Genomic DNA, 15,401 nt, shown 5'->3' on the forward strand with positions numbered 1-15,401 from the left:
GGGCCCCACATAACGGCTATAAACGACTAATTTCACTATTTTGACTCTCTCTCCTCTCGATTTCTGTTGTTTAAAAATTGTACAACTTCAAGTCACAAATTTTGCCCCAAATTTCATTCAAAATTCCTCAAATTTCAACTGCTACTGTGAGAAGAAGTTATCTACTGAAGATCGTACACTCAATTTGCATCAAAGGTATGATTCCACTACTTCATAATTTAGGGTTTTTTTCGCCAATTTAGGAATTAGGGTTCATGAGTCAATTAAATTGGGGGTTTTTTGCAATTAAGCTATCTGTTTGCAATTAATTGTGCGATTTTGTTAGAATTCTGCTAATTGGAGTTGATATTGTCCAAATTTGTTGAATGATTGTTTACTATGTTGAATAATTGTATCTTATGTGTGGTGTTTTCCGATTGAAAGAATTGAATGATTCATATTTGTATGAAGTTGTAAGCTTGTTCTTTTTCTTTTTTTTTTTTTGTTTTTGGATTATGTTTTGCAGAAATGGAGGAGTCACCATTGACATTAGCAATTGACAGGAGCTTCAACTATATGCTTCTGGTCTAGAGAACACTTCGAGATGGAGCAATCAACTATACATGAAAGTACAACCAAAACATTCAATTTGCAGAAAAAAGTAGAGTTAGGGTTTTGATTCAATCCTAAATAGGAAGTTGAGAATTTGACAGAGAATTAAAGGAAGAAAGAGGGAAAAAATTGATGATTTTGGAAGAATTAAGTGAAGGAATTGAGGAGAGATGAAGTTTTTAGAGTTTAATGTAACAGTGAGAATGTTAGGTCGAAGAAAAGAAGAAGAAAAAAAGGAGGGAAGTTAATAAGGTGGGGCCCACAATCGGAAATTCCACTGGAAAACATAAAAAGGTGATAATCTGAAAATTGTTTTAATTTAATGGGTGGTTATTTAAAATAAAATTTTTAATGGGTGGTAATTTCAAATTATGACCCTTTTTGGGTGGTAATTTACAAATTTTCCTTTTTATTATTATAATTAAAACATTGTCAAAATGCACATTAAAATAAATCTAACAAAATCTCCAGGGGTGTATAGTTTTAACATCTTATTTAGCAGCATGTGCAGCTAAATTAAGACGTAAGATATGAGGAGCATGAAGTGAGCCAACATACAAATAGTTTCCAATTTTATTTCCACCTGAGATCATTGTTAATTTTGGATCATAATAGTGAGCCACAAGATTTCCTTCCAAATCAAATGCACCCAATCCTCCATTTTTCTCCATGTGTGATCGACCAATATATCTTGTTATAATTGCCAATCCTTTTCTAATAAAAGGGTACCTCAACGCTATATCCCAATATGGCTTCGGTGACTGTTACAACATTATATCATACAAAATTTAGTATATATAGTAAAAAATAAAGTATATAAATTGGGAAAACAAAGAAAATAAAAACAGAAAGTATTCCTTATTTTAATATTTTTTTTTAAATGTAAGACGAAGGACCCATTGAATGACATCTCTCACAGGTTAAGTCAACCGAACTCCGCAGGTTAAACTTGAAAGTAGAGGGGAAGACTAGGGATTAAGGTCAGGAAATCCCCCTATTATATATTCCCAAGCAAATGTAGTTGGTGGGGTTTCTTGTGACTTTGAGCTCACAAGGTGAGCTCGCTTCCAATTAATTTGTTCATTTGAATAAATCTAATTGATGTGTGTCTTTTATCATGTTTCTCAATGCATAAATTCAATTGTAGATAACATGTCTTATATCATAAGGAGAAAGATCAATACAGTAGAAAATGCAACCCAGTAGTGGCCTTTGTCATCGTATCGAATATTATCAGGCATACCAGGCAAATTATCAACAAAATGTTCCAATATTCCTTGCTTTTCCACTTCCCGGATGTACTTCTTACATCTTTTCCTGTAATTACAAAATGCAATGTGCAATTGAGTGAATCGAACTTCAAACACTATTTTTATGTATAATTTTCCTCACACACAAGATATCTACATTTATCAAATTAGTTAATCTGTAACTCCTATATTTTACCTTAGTTTCACGTTACATATGTTAAAGTTAAACATACGACAACTAATATCATACTACTAAATTGTACACTACTACCTGTATCCTATTAATATCCTCTCAATTGACCCAAAATACTCTTTACAAAATCATTCCAACAAATTAAATAGGGCAATTTTAGTGAGACGAACGAAATAAACTTTTGATGAACCACAACGCTTACATGATAATCTCACAAAAGATGACTGACTTTTGATCAGCAGAGATTTGAACCCCATTAGCAAAGTAAAGATCTCGAACTAGAACTTTGGTTTCTTTGGTGATGGGATCAAAGCTCAACAAGCTACCATGAGGCTTTCCTTCAAAAACATCAAATATAAAATCGGGCAGGCCATATTTATAGGATGCTTCTGAAAAATAAATCATCCCATCTTTAGCAACATCAACTCCATCAGCAAATTTTAATTTTCTGCCCTCTACTTCATCTGTTAAGAGCTCTACCTTGCCTTCTGCACTCACATTCAATAGTCCCTACCACACAAAAATACAAAAGTAAGCACATTATAATTAATTGTCGTAATCTTATATAGGGAGAAAATTGTTGGAAGACATGAAGAATTTATTTGAGGGCATAGAAGGTACTCGTATTGTGATTTGTGAATGCGTACTTTCGTGGTCTTTATTTTTTGTTCCATTGCATTTTTTTAGTCATATTTTACCAACTTTTGATCACAAAGTATCACTAAACTATAAAAAAATAACATACACGGCTGGATCTTTCAATTTTTCCTATCTACTCTCTCGGTCTCTTATTTTGTACTCTAATTTCTTTTTAGTTTATTCCTTTATTTTGTCCTATTATAATTTTGAACTTATGGGTCACATTTTACTTTCACAACCATCACATCAACAGTCAACCCCACTACTTTTCTCTCTCATCACTATTTTCCAACCAAAATTTAATTAGTTAGCATTACACTGTGGAGCAAAAAATAAAGGATGGATGGAATATTTAATACCTTTCTACTCATTACAAAAGCGAGTCAAAGTAAAATTTGTAAATAATGTAAAAAAATTTACATAAAATTTTTGTAAAAATAATCTCAACTTTTGCCCATTCACTCAATATAATCCTAAATATAGATTGTTATTAAATAGGACAAATTGCCCGGAATAATCCGACATTTACCTCATCCGTCCAAAATAATCACACCTTTTGATTATATCTAATTATCCGGCCTTATACTCAATCCGCTCCCAATGGTCCCAAAGTGACTTGAAACCGGCTAAGTAGGTTACCATTTGTGACATGGAATTGTATTGCACACGTGTCACTATGTGATTGGTCAAAAATAAAAAAAATAAAACAAACAAGAAAGATTAATCTAAAAAATTATTGAAAAAAAAACAAAAACCCACGTTATGCTCTCCGACAGGCCCACCACCAATTCACCTTTCCTACCTAGCCATCCACCGAAACCACCTTCCCTACCCAAAAACCCACCAAAACTAGCAGCAGTATGTTTATGGGTGGTGCGTTTGCAAATGGAAGGAGGAGCAGCAGCAGTAGTGCGACAATTTCGGTGGTGTTGCGAGCTGGTGCTTGGGTCAGTGGTTGTTGGAATCGAGGAGGAAAAGGGAGGGGTGACTGGAAATGAGGAAGGGAAGGAGTGGCCGAAATCAAGGTGTGGGGAAGGGAATATGGCCTAAAAAGGGACGAGGAGCTAGGATCAGGACGGAAAAAGGCATTTTCGAGGGTTGGAGGATAGTTTTATGGCTGATGGTTTTTCGAAACTATGGATTCTTGGGTAAGGGACGGGATTGGTGGTTCAGGGAAGGGTGGTCAGGTGCGGCACCAGTGCTAGAAATGGGGTTATGGGTGGTCGGATCCTCGGAGCAGGGGACTTAGGAGGCGGGCACGATGGCTTGAGCAGCTAGTGGGATGGTTGTTTAAAAATTATATTTTATTTTATCTTTAAAAAAATTAGAAACTCCTTTTTGATTTTTTTTAATTTTTACCAATCACAGGTCACGCCGCCACATGTCTGGTAAATTATTATAATTCCTCCATCTTAAATTACTCGCAAGGTTTTGACTTTTTTTTACTATTCACACATGCGCTTTGACCATCTTTTTCAACTATTATATGGAAGCCAAAGTAATCATGTAAAGATGTTGTTGGGTCTATTTTAATGTATAGTTTCTTAATATAAATTTTTTATAGGTTATAAGTATATAATAAAAGATAAGTGTGTCCAGTCAAAATGCTGCAAGTAAACTAGGACCAAAGGAGTACAATAGTTGGGTCCATGTTGAGCAGAATGGGTATAAAGGTCAGATTATTAAAAAATAATCGAAAACTGGGATTATTTATGATGGATGTGACAAAAGTCGGATTATTTTAGGCAATTTTTCCTATTTAATAATTCAAATTTTAGGGTTAAGGGTTTCAAATGACCGGTAACCTGTAAAAGTGGTGATTTTTTTTCTTGTTTAAAGAACATGTGTCACCACGTAATTGATTGGAAAAAAAAAAAACTAGTTATCCCCCACGGCCACCCTCCCCACCCTTCCGACAACCCCGTCTTTACCCCCCGATGCAAACCACCGGAATCTCCCCCCTCATCACAACCCACCCATCAAAACTGCTCCCCCACTTTTAAATCCACCCACGATTCCCACATCCCCTTAAACCACCCCTTCCCTTTCCCCCTACCCCAAAAACCACTCCTCGCCCCTTCCCTAATGTCGGACAACCTAAAAAACAATGGTTCAACACCTGGGTAAAGGAGACGAGTGGTTTTTGGGGTTAGGGGAAAAGAAAAGGGATGGCAGTGAGAATCGGGGTGGATTCCGGGGAGGGGGCGGTTTTGGTGTGTGGGTCGTGGTGATGGGGAAGATTCCGGTGGTTTGTGGGGTGAGGAGGAGGGTTGCTGGAGGGTGAGAAGGGATAAGAGGGCTGATGTCGGAGGGGGTGGGGAAGGTGGTCGTGAGGGGTTGGCTATTTTTTCAGTTTATTAATTTTTTTTTTCAACCAATTACGTAGAGACACGCGTCTCCTATCCTGTTATAGCATGTTAAGTTACCGATTAGGACCCATTAAAGAAAAAGACCCCCAAAGTTTAAAATATTTAAATTTAATCCATGATTGGGATTATTTAATTCAAACAATCAGGCGAAATTATTTGGGGTTATTTTTATAAATTTTTAAAAAATTAAAATGATGTACTTATTCAAGACTATGAAATAAATCATTAATCCGTAATGTCTTAGCATGTAAATTGTACTTATATTAAATATTTCTTTTAAATAATTTATATTTCTATAAATAGGGTTCCCAATTTAATTTTAACTTTTTTCATTATTTATTTGCTCAGATCCTTTATATACTTTTAAAAAAAACTTCTATTGAAATTTAATTTTCCACTTTCTCACAAAATTGTACTTATATTAACTGTTCCTTATCATGAAATTTAATTTTCCCAACTTCTCACAAAATTTAATTTACATTGAAATTGAGATCTCATTTGCTTGGTATGAAAATCGAACTCCTCTCATAGAAATGGAAAAAGGGGCCTCCAGCTAGTTGTTCAACCTTGATTCTCAATTATATCAACAACCTTATATTGACCTATTTACAGGTATAATTCTTGAAGAACTTTTTTTTTCTTTTGAAACCAAACGGACTAGGCTTATGTTAAGGTAAGTTTATCTGTAAGAACATATGGAGTTACATTCGGGGGACAAGAATTTTCTCACACTTATTCGATTCCCAAAGGAATTAGCCTAGCTAGACAATGTGAAACAAAATTGTCATCCCTTATTACATGAGACCATCTAATCATATTAAAATAGCAACAAGAAGAAAGGATTTCTCCTAAGTCAGTATCAAGCTCTGACAGAAAAATAGCTCCTCGTTCCAGCCGGTTTGTAATCATCAAGGAGTCAGTTTCCAGGATCACATTCACAAGACCAAAGCTTCTTCCCAGTTTAGCAGCAAGAGCAATTGCTTTCGCCTTAGCCACTTCAACACTCTAGTAAGCCCGCATCCTTCTAGTGGCAGCAAATAGGATATCTCCCTTGTGGTCACGAGCAATTATCCCAAGTCCAACCCACCCATCTTCTGTAACATACGTATCAGCATTTATTTTAGCAAATTCACTAGGTGGGGGTTTCCAGGTTTTTGGGCTGTTCTTCACAGTCACATGTGGCCCTTTGTAGATGCAGTTGGCGTACTTGCCTTGCTCCTCTACGTACCTTGAAACTATGCTCAAAATAACAAAGTTGGGGGTGCATTTATTCACAAAAACCTTTCGGTTCCTCTCACCCCAAATGCTCCAAGCAAGAAACGCACGTGCTTGCTTTGTTCTAGCTCCAGCTCGCAATGAAATTGTACATGGAGTCAAAGCCACCCCAATTTGTCATGCTCGTGCATCCACATTCCACCCACAAATCATACACCCGTGGCAGTCAAAAATTATGTGGCCTGCATTTTCAATCTCAGCATTACAAGGGGCAATTTGCTGCATCAATCATATGACAGTTGAAAAGAAGGTCTCAAACCGGTAGAGTGTTGGTGCACAATCTCCATAGGAAATGTCTAGCTTTAGGCCTCACATCTAGCTTCTAGATATCCACAAACGCATGATGAAAAGAGTCAAAATCGCACCTTTGTCCAATCATGTAGGCAGTCTTAACAATGTACTCTCTCGTTTTTGAAAAAGCCAATGCCAATTCATCTGGATGAGCAAAACTATTAAGAGGGATAGCAAGGGTGCAAGCTCTATCCCTCTCACAAAAAATATCATCAATTAAGCCATAGCGCCACTCCATTCTATCAAAATCAATCCAATCTTTTACCACATTGACCCTATCACACTCATTACTCATTATAAAACGTCCCTGCCCATCCGCAACCAGGGATCGTGCCAGATTCTAATTTGTGAGCCATTTTAAACACGCCAAAGAGTATCCTCAGTGACAAGCCCCTTTGCTTTCCACACACTTCTCCATGAGAAACTGCAATCTTAAGCCAAAGATGACTCAAGGAAAGAGCAATTGGGAAAATACTCGGCTGTGAAGACCCTTCCCAAAAGTGAATTGGGAAACGAATTCGACACCAAGCTTGGCACCCCAGCAGTGAAGTATTAGAAACATCAAGGTCTTTGAAGTCCATCCCCCACCCCCAAACACTTAGGAACGCACATATGCTCCCAACTCTTCCAATGCACCTTTCTCCAGTTGTTTTTCTAGCCCCACCAAAATCTAGCTATGGCCAACTGGATACTTTGGATGACGGAAGCCGGAAAATTCTATACCCCCATTAAATACGTGGGAATAACTTGAATAACAGATTTAAGGAGGATTTCCTTCCCGGCCCGTGATAAAAAATTTCTTTCATCCTTAGAGCTTTTTCCATATTCGATCCAAGAGAGCTTTAAACACTGCTTTTTTCGATCTCCTTGCAATAGTCGGAATACCAAGTTACTTCTCGTGCCTATCCACTTGCCGCATATTGAGAACCGTCATAAGCTCATTTCTTCTTTCCTCACTTACTCCCGAAATGAAAGAGACTTTTGACTTTTCATAGTTAATTTTCTACCCGGATGCTGCTTCATAGTGGTTGAGAATATCAACGATGGTTGAGCATTCCTGTCGGTTAGCCCTTGTAAAAAGGAGGCTATTGTCTGCAAAAAGAAGATGAGAAATTTTCGATCCATTCCTGCTAGCTCCGGCCCCATGTAACAAGCCTCCTTGTATTTTATTCTGAATCATCCTAGAGAAAGCATCAGAGACAAGAATAAAAAAGGTATGGAGAGAGAAGATCACCTTGTCGGAGCCCTAAAGAAGGTTTCCCCTCGCCTCGAACTCCTCCATTAAAAACAAAGGAGTAAGACATTGAATCAACACAGCTCATTATCAAGTTCACCCACCTACCATCAAATCCCATAGTGAGGAGAAGTTTTGCAGAAAGCCCCATTCAACTCTATCGTAAGCCTTGCTCATATCAAGCTTCATAGAAATTAGCCCTTTCTTGCTTCTATTTCTTTTCTTCTTAGTGTGGAATAATTCAAGAGCTATTAGTGCATTGTTTGTGATCAGCCTACCTGGCACAAACGCCGCACTCTGATTTTCTGACACAATATCAGGAAGGACACTTTTCAACCTCATGACTATAGCCTACGACACATTTTTGTAAATCACATTACACAATGCTATAGGGTAATATTATGTCATATTAGTCGGGGAATTTATTTTAGGGATAAGCACAATATTGGCATTATTCACACATCTCGAAGACAAATTACTGTGCAAAATACTACTCACAAAATTATAAAAATCATCCCCAACAATATGCCAAAAAATTGATAAAAGATAGCATGCATACCATCCGGCCCAGTAGCTTTGCAAAGGTGCATAAATTTTAAGGCCGAAAAAATCTCGTTCTTCGTAAAAGGTCTAAGGAGCTCCGATTTAATGTCCTCGGCAATACATGGCTCTACTAAGCATAGCACTTCCTGCATATCAGAGTTAGAAGAAGAATTAGATGAAAAAAGACCAAGGTAGTAGTCAGAGATGATTTACTCTAATTCTTTTCATTCGTTTTCCAGCCTCCTTGAGAATGAAATAAGCCCACAATTCGGTTTTACTTCTTTCTTTGCGACGTCTTGTGGTGGAAGTATTGAGTATTTTTGTCCTCATCTCGGACTTCTGAGACTCTAGAACGGATATACCAATAAGCTTCATTCTTCTCATTTAGCTCATCCAACTTGCTTTCGAGTTTAACACGCTTCGCACATCTACTCCTCGAAATCGGTTTGCTTTGAACAAGTTTTAGTTTGTCCTCGACCTCACTGATTTGTTTGCTCAAATTGTTGAGGCTATCACCACTCCACTAAATTAGGCCACGCCCCACCGCAGCCAGCTTCTCAAAAATTGGGAGCCCATCAGCATCTTACCAAGACCTTCTCTCGACATATTCACATTCATCATCCAAGAGTCAGCTAGTCTTGAATTTGAAACTTCGTTTTCCTTTTTTCTTGCTCTTCTTTCCTGTCTTGTGACTAAGTAAAATTGCAGTGTGATCAGATTTGTACTGCATTAAATGCTCCACAAAAGCATTCGAGTGAAGCTCAACCCAAGATGTAGATGCCAAGTATCGATTTAAACGCTCCCGCACTCTAGTTTCCACCGAGTCTCCACGCTCCCATGTATACCATAGTCCATGAAAACCCATATCACGAAGTCTGCACACGTCAATAGCTTCCCTAAAGCCTTCCATCTCCCTTCTAACCTTGTCCGCACCCCCTCCTTCTTCTCATAGCCAAGGATTTCGTTAGAATCGCCACCAAAAATGATGGGAATTTCCACCTCATCACAAAGAATCTTAATCAAGTTCCAAGTTTTGTATCTCTCTTCCTCTTTCAGCCACCCATAAACTCCAACAAAACGCCAAGTAGCAGGCCCATCTCGCTTCACATCCCCACAAATGTGGTTTAGGGAAAACGAAATAAGCTTGAAATCAACATCCTCTCTCCAATAAAGATAAAGACCACTTGCTTTCCCTAAACTCGCTATTCCAAATGCATTCAAACAACCAAACCCCTTCAAGTTCTTGGCTCATTCTTTTTTATCATTGTTTCCGACAAGAAGATAATGCCGGGGGCATATATATTGCTCCATTTTCGGATTTGACGAACTAGCCGAGGGTTGCCCATCCCTCGGCAGTTCCAACAGAGGAGATTCATTGATCCCGGCGGGGTTGGGTCACACCAACCACCGCCGATTCATTAGGTGAGCTTAAAGTAACTCTAGAACATTTAATACTCCCCAATCCTTCTCCCTTCGCATTCTCATCAAGGCTGCACTTTATAGGAACAGTAATAGCATCTTCCATACTAACATTTTCTTGTACTATATAGTAATTTTCTTCCACGAACCTTCACCCTTTTTCACCTTCTCCCCTACTTTAAACTTGAAAACAACATCTTGGTTATTAACAGGGACGCTCATGTTCGAGGTTTGATCACTATTAGTCATAGTAGCATGGATAGATTGTTCAAAAATCTACTCCCTTGAACTCAACATGTGATTAAGGTCAAGGTTCTCATGAGCTGCATTACTCCCTTCACTAGTGTCGAGAAGGAGTTGTTCATGCTCCTCCCTCTTTTTGTCATATGAAGAAACCTGTTTATTTTCCTTAGCAACAAAAAGTACTTTCTTCCTCTCCAAAATACTCTCAACTTCCTCAACTTCCTTTGCTCTTCCCTTCCGAGGTGTGGCCTTTAGAGTAGTCCCCCAGCCTAGCTTCTTCTGCTTTTCTTCCTCATCAACTACTAAACAATCTTTCACCGAATGCCCCATAACCCCACAACCAAAGCAAAAATACAGTAGACGTTCATAAGCAAAGACCACCCTCAACTCCCCCCCCCCCTCTTTTTGACTATGATTTTCTAAAAACAGCGTAATGGCATTGAGATGTCAAGTAGAACTTTCACCCTCCTATACTTCCTAATCCCCAGAACATCCTCTTCAGTTTCACGTACCTCTCTCATCTCACTAGCAAGAGCTCAAACATAAATATCAGATCAGATCGACAATTAAAGGGTAGATTTTTAATTCTGACCCAAAAAGGCGAGTGTGTTAATTTTACCTCTTCGGGTTGTTCATCGCCCTCAATCACTTTTAATAGAATATCCATATTGTTAAAACACCATGGTCTACCTTCCAACACTTTCTCCTTGTCCTTCCAGTGAAAGAATTATATTGCAAAAAGATTAGGGCTTAAAAATCTAATTGCCATACCTTGTGAAGGAGCCCAAATGTTTGTCATCATGCGCTTAACAGCTTCGAAATTGTAAGATTGTTTAGTCAAAATTCGCCCTATAAGCATTAGGGCAAGATTTGATTCATCCTCATTATGGTTTATAGCACCCAAGTCTATTGCTTCCCTCGATTCATCAAGGGAAAGGTTTGCACATTGGTTAATAATCTCCTCAGCCATTGGAACTAGGAGAAGATCGATCCCGGTGGGCACAAAATCTTGTAGAAAACCAGCAGGTCGCTATTTGAGATAGAGAGAACCCTTTCTTTCAAGGGAGTTGGAGTATTAGATATATATCTAATTCTTCTGGAACTTTGTACTAAAGATGGTGTGTCAATTATTTATTTATTTATTTATTTATTTGACAGGGTAGTCGATGTTTATAATTAGACTAATAACAAACTAGGCTATCTTTATCTTTAATAACAAGTATTAGATTTTGGATAGCCTTTACACTACAACTTACACAACTGTTCTCAATTACAATGAATACTGGCTATTAGTTAATAGTTAATCAAGGGAAAAACAACTAGGAATTTGGCATTAATACAAAACATCGATAAATTTAAATTACAACAATAACTAAAGCTAGTGTATCAACTAAAATGGACAAATATAATTAAGAGGTTATACTTTGAGGGTTAAAATATAAACTCTTAATTTGAAAACTTGTAAATTACAAATCGGATATACTAATAATTGTGCAATATCCGAAATACTTTAGAATTAATTTTAATTTGACTTAATTTTTTTGTAAGATGATGTAATAACTTTCAATTTTTTAAATAATTGGATTAGATATACATTTTCAAAAATCCAATTTATTTTTTATATTGTTCGAACATCGAACATCTAGATATTTAAAAATTAATATCCAGATATGTATCCAATATCCAAAATTTTATGATCGGATATTCGATCAGAAATTAATATCAAATCGTGTATTCTAAATTATTGGATTGTATACATACCAATTATTCAAATCTTCGAATACTTTTGCTAGCCAAATTGTCAGGAATTAACTTTCCGTATACTCATTAGAGTATGGCAAGCGTATATATATACAACCTAACAAAGAGACTAGGGCACATGAGATAGACCCGATAACTATACATGTACACAATAATAGGCCCTAACACCCCCCTCAAGTTGGAGCATGCAAGTCACAAATGCCCAACTTGCCAAGTAAATACAAAAACTGATTTTTGCTCAATGCCTTAGTAAAAACATCCGCTAATTGATCCGTTGTCTTCACATACGACGGACTAATAATGCCTTCCTGAATTGCGTCCCGAACATAATGACAATCAATTTCAATATGTTTCGTACGCTCATGAAAAACAGGATTTTGGGCAATATATAACGCAGACTGACTATCACAAAAGAGACTCATTGCCTGTGGATGTGAAACCCCTAAACTCTCGAGCATGGCCTTCAACCATTTCAACTCATCAATTGCTTTAGACATCGACCGATATTCTGACTCCGCAGAAGATTTAGCAACCGTATCTTGTTTCTTAGTCTTCCAAGAAACAGGAGAATTACCGAGAAACACCAACCAACCAGTAATGGAACGTCTTGTCAAAGGACAACTAGCCCAATCCGCGTCACACCAACCTGTAATGTGTAAATCACAATCTGAGCTCAAAAGAATTCCCTGGCCCGGACATCCCTTCAAGTATCTCACCGCACGGAGGGCAGCCTCCTAATGATCCTGTTGCGGTTGTTGCATAAATTGAGACAAGATATGCACTGCGTAAGCCAAATCCGGCCTAGTAAAAGACAAATAAATCAAACGACCGACAAGACGTCGATACTGCTCTGGATCAGAAATAAGAGGGGATTCGGATTTTTCCAGAGCATGATTTTGCTCAATAGGAGTACCTGTCGGACGAGACCCTAGCAAACCCGACTCTGCAATAATATCAAGTGTATACTTCCGTTGACATAAAAATATGCCTTCCGGACTACGGGCAACCTCAATACCAAGAAAATATTTCAACACAACCAAATCTTTCATATGAAAACAGGCACTCAAGTACGATTTGAATGTGGAAATAGCAGAAGAGTCATTACTAGAGATGATTAAATCATCAACATACACCAGAACACTGAGTTGAATTGAACCAGATTGCAGAGTAAATAGTGAGTAGTCAGAGTACGATTGCAGAAACCCGTACCTCTTTAGAGAACCAGCCAATTTGGAAAACCAGCAATGTGGGGCTTGTCGAAGACCATATAAAGACTTCCGAAGGCGACAAACCTTAACGGGTTGAGAACCATGAAAACCAGGGGGAGGCTTCATATAGACCTCCTCATCAAGATCTCCGTGAAGAAAAGCATTGTGAACATCCATTTGGTGCAATTCTCAATTCTTCGCAGAGGCAACAGCTAGAAATGCACGAACGATGACCATCTTTGCAACTGGAGCAAATGTCTCGTTGTAGTCGATGCCTTCGATTTGATTGTTCCCAAATATAACAAGACGTGCCTTCAACCTTTCAACGGTGCCATCTGAGTTAAGTTTAATTTTGTAGACCCATTTGCACCCTAGAGCTGTTTTCCTGAGAGGTAAATATTCCATCACCCAAATGTCAAAGTGCTTATCTCATTAATCCAAAAGAGATTGCCACATAGTTGGTTCTAATTTGGTATGACAATGCATCTTACGTGCCTTAAATGTTGTAGTTCGAATTAATGTGTAAAGAATAGTACTTCTACTTCCTCTTTAAATTTAAGTGTTTGAGTTGAATGTGATAAGGTTAAATCGGATTTAAGTCATGCTAAATGATTGTATCATTTAACTATCTAATTTGAATTTTAAATTTAATTTTATTGAATTGATTTCAGGTTTGATTAATTGAACCCGTTTTTAACACCTCTACTCATATTTTTATACTTTTTAAATCACACTTTTTTTTATACTTTTTAAATTTAAATTAATGGATCGCATTTGTTGATAAATAGCTTAAATTAGCCTCTAATCGTGTAGATCACACTATTTTTTTTTACTTTTTTAAATTAATGGAGCTACGATTCATGATTTGATGCAATAACTTAGCTACGACACATGTAATAGAATGGAATACATTTTTAAGAATTTTAATAATAAAATATGTTCTACGTAAAATCAAAGTAAATTGTTTGTCTTTAGCATTGACGTTTGTAATAATGTAAGTCTTTTAAGATAATAGAGTTAGCTTTGACGTGTGCAAAATAATGGATAAAGGCAGAAGGTAGATAGTAATCCGTGTCTATATAATGGATAAAGGCATAATGGATAAAGGCATAAGGCGTGGGGTTTCGATGGACAGTGGGCGCGCAAGGGAGGGAGGGAGAGAAGGAGTGGTGGCAGGGGAAGATGGTGGTGGTGGTGGTGGTGGAGGAAAAGGGTTTCTGCATATTTTTTTTCTTTTTCTTTTAATTATTTTTATTTTTCAATAATGGAAAAGATAATTGACCTATTAACTGACACGTGGCATACAACTTATAAAAATCAGTCATCAACAGGTAATGGATTTTTAGATGAAGGTGGGGTATAAAGGTTAGATTTTTGTGAGATAAACTAAAGGTTGGGATTTTAAGAGAGGACTGGACAAAGGTTGGATTTTTAATTTTCATTTTTTTTGTTGTTTAGATGTATCTTTATCTATTTGGGGTTTTCTTAATTGGTCTTAGGGTCTGTTCTCATAGGATGAACTCAGCTGAATTGAACTGAACAAAGCTAAGCTGAACTGAAATGAATATTTTATAAGAGAAGGAAATTAGGAGCTGAACTAAATTGAACTGAACTAAGCTTAAATGACTGAAAATAAACGTATGAGAACATACCCTTAATTTGGTCTTTTTGGATCATTCTTGATTGATGGAAAAAAATTAATGTTTGTATCGAATTTTGGTTGGTTTTCACCTGAAATGGTATGAGATTTAACATGCTATATTGTTGAAATTAATTGAGATTTTTATTGAATTTTGAGTACCATTAGGGAGTTAGAGTAGGGTTTATAGTTTTCCCCAATTAGTGTTTATTTGATGGTCAATCGAGCGGAAGATTTGATAAATTTGGACTTAATTTAGGGCCTGGGTCTCCCACGTCACCTATGGCGGGCCTGTCATTAAAAAAATCGAAAAACGTTGTTGGGTAGGAATCACATTATTATATTAGGGAGGCTCTTAGACAATAAAATAGGCATCGGTGACGTTGAATCAATAATTCAGGGTGACTCACATGCTCGAAAATCCTGGATCCACCACTGGTATACAATTATTTCACCAAATGCCACCGTACTTTAAAAATTCACCAAATGCTATTGGGTTTTTCAAAATTCACCAAATGCCACTAACAAACATTATATTGTCATGGTGTGCCATTAATAAGGTATGACCATTAACTTTCCGTTACTACAATTCTTAATTCACCAAATGTCATTGACTACTTTTGAGTTTTCATGAAATGCCATTTTTTATATAAATTATTACACAATATAACTATGACCTAATGAGTTATAACGACCGGTTAGTTTCACCTTTTTTGAATTTATTTGGGGTAAACTAGCCGTTACAC

General features: G+C 37.1%; 1 protein-coding gene across 1 annotated transcript in view; it reads right to left on the minus strand.

The window, feature by feature from the left end:
* Positions 1 to 1,079: 1,079 nt before the first annotated feature.
* Positions 1,080 to 15,401, minus strand: part of LOC110721239 (protein STRICTOSIDINE SYNTHASE-LIKE 7-like) — a 30,635-nt gene continuing 16,313 nt past the window's right edge. The window contains exons 2-5 of the mRNA XM_021900389.1: positions 2,235 to 2,544; positions 1,988 to 1,994; positions 1,776 to 1,908; positions 1,080 to 1,352 (exon numbers count right to left, since the gene is read on the minus strand). Coding sequence (XP_021756081.1) covers positions 1,083 to 1,352; positions 1,776 to 1,908; positions 1,988 to 1,994; positions 2,235 to 2,544 — 720 coding nt within the window. The 3' untranslated portion in view covers positions 1,080 to 1,082. The remainder of the gene's footprint in view (positions 1,353 to 1,775; positions 1,909 to 1,987; positions 1,995 to 2,234; positions 2,545 to 15,401) is intronic.

This window comes from Chenopodium quinoa, unplaced genomic scaffold (assembly GCF_001683475.1).
Source record: "Chenopodium quinoa cultivar QQ74 unplaced genomic scaffold, ASM168347v1, whole genome shotgun sequence".
Classification (NCBI taxonomy): Eukaryota; Viridiplantae; Streptophyta; class Magnoliopsida; order Caryophyllales; family Amaranthaceae; genus Chenopodium; species Chenopodium quinoa.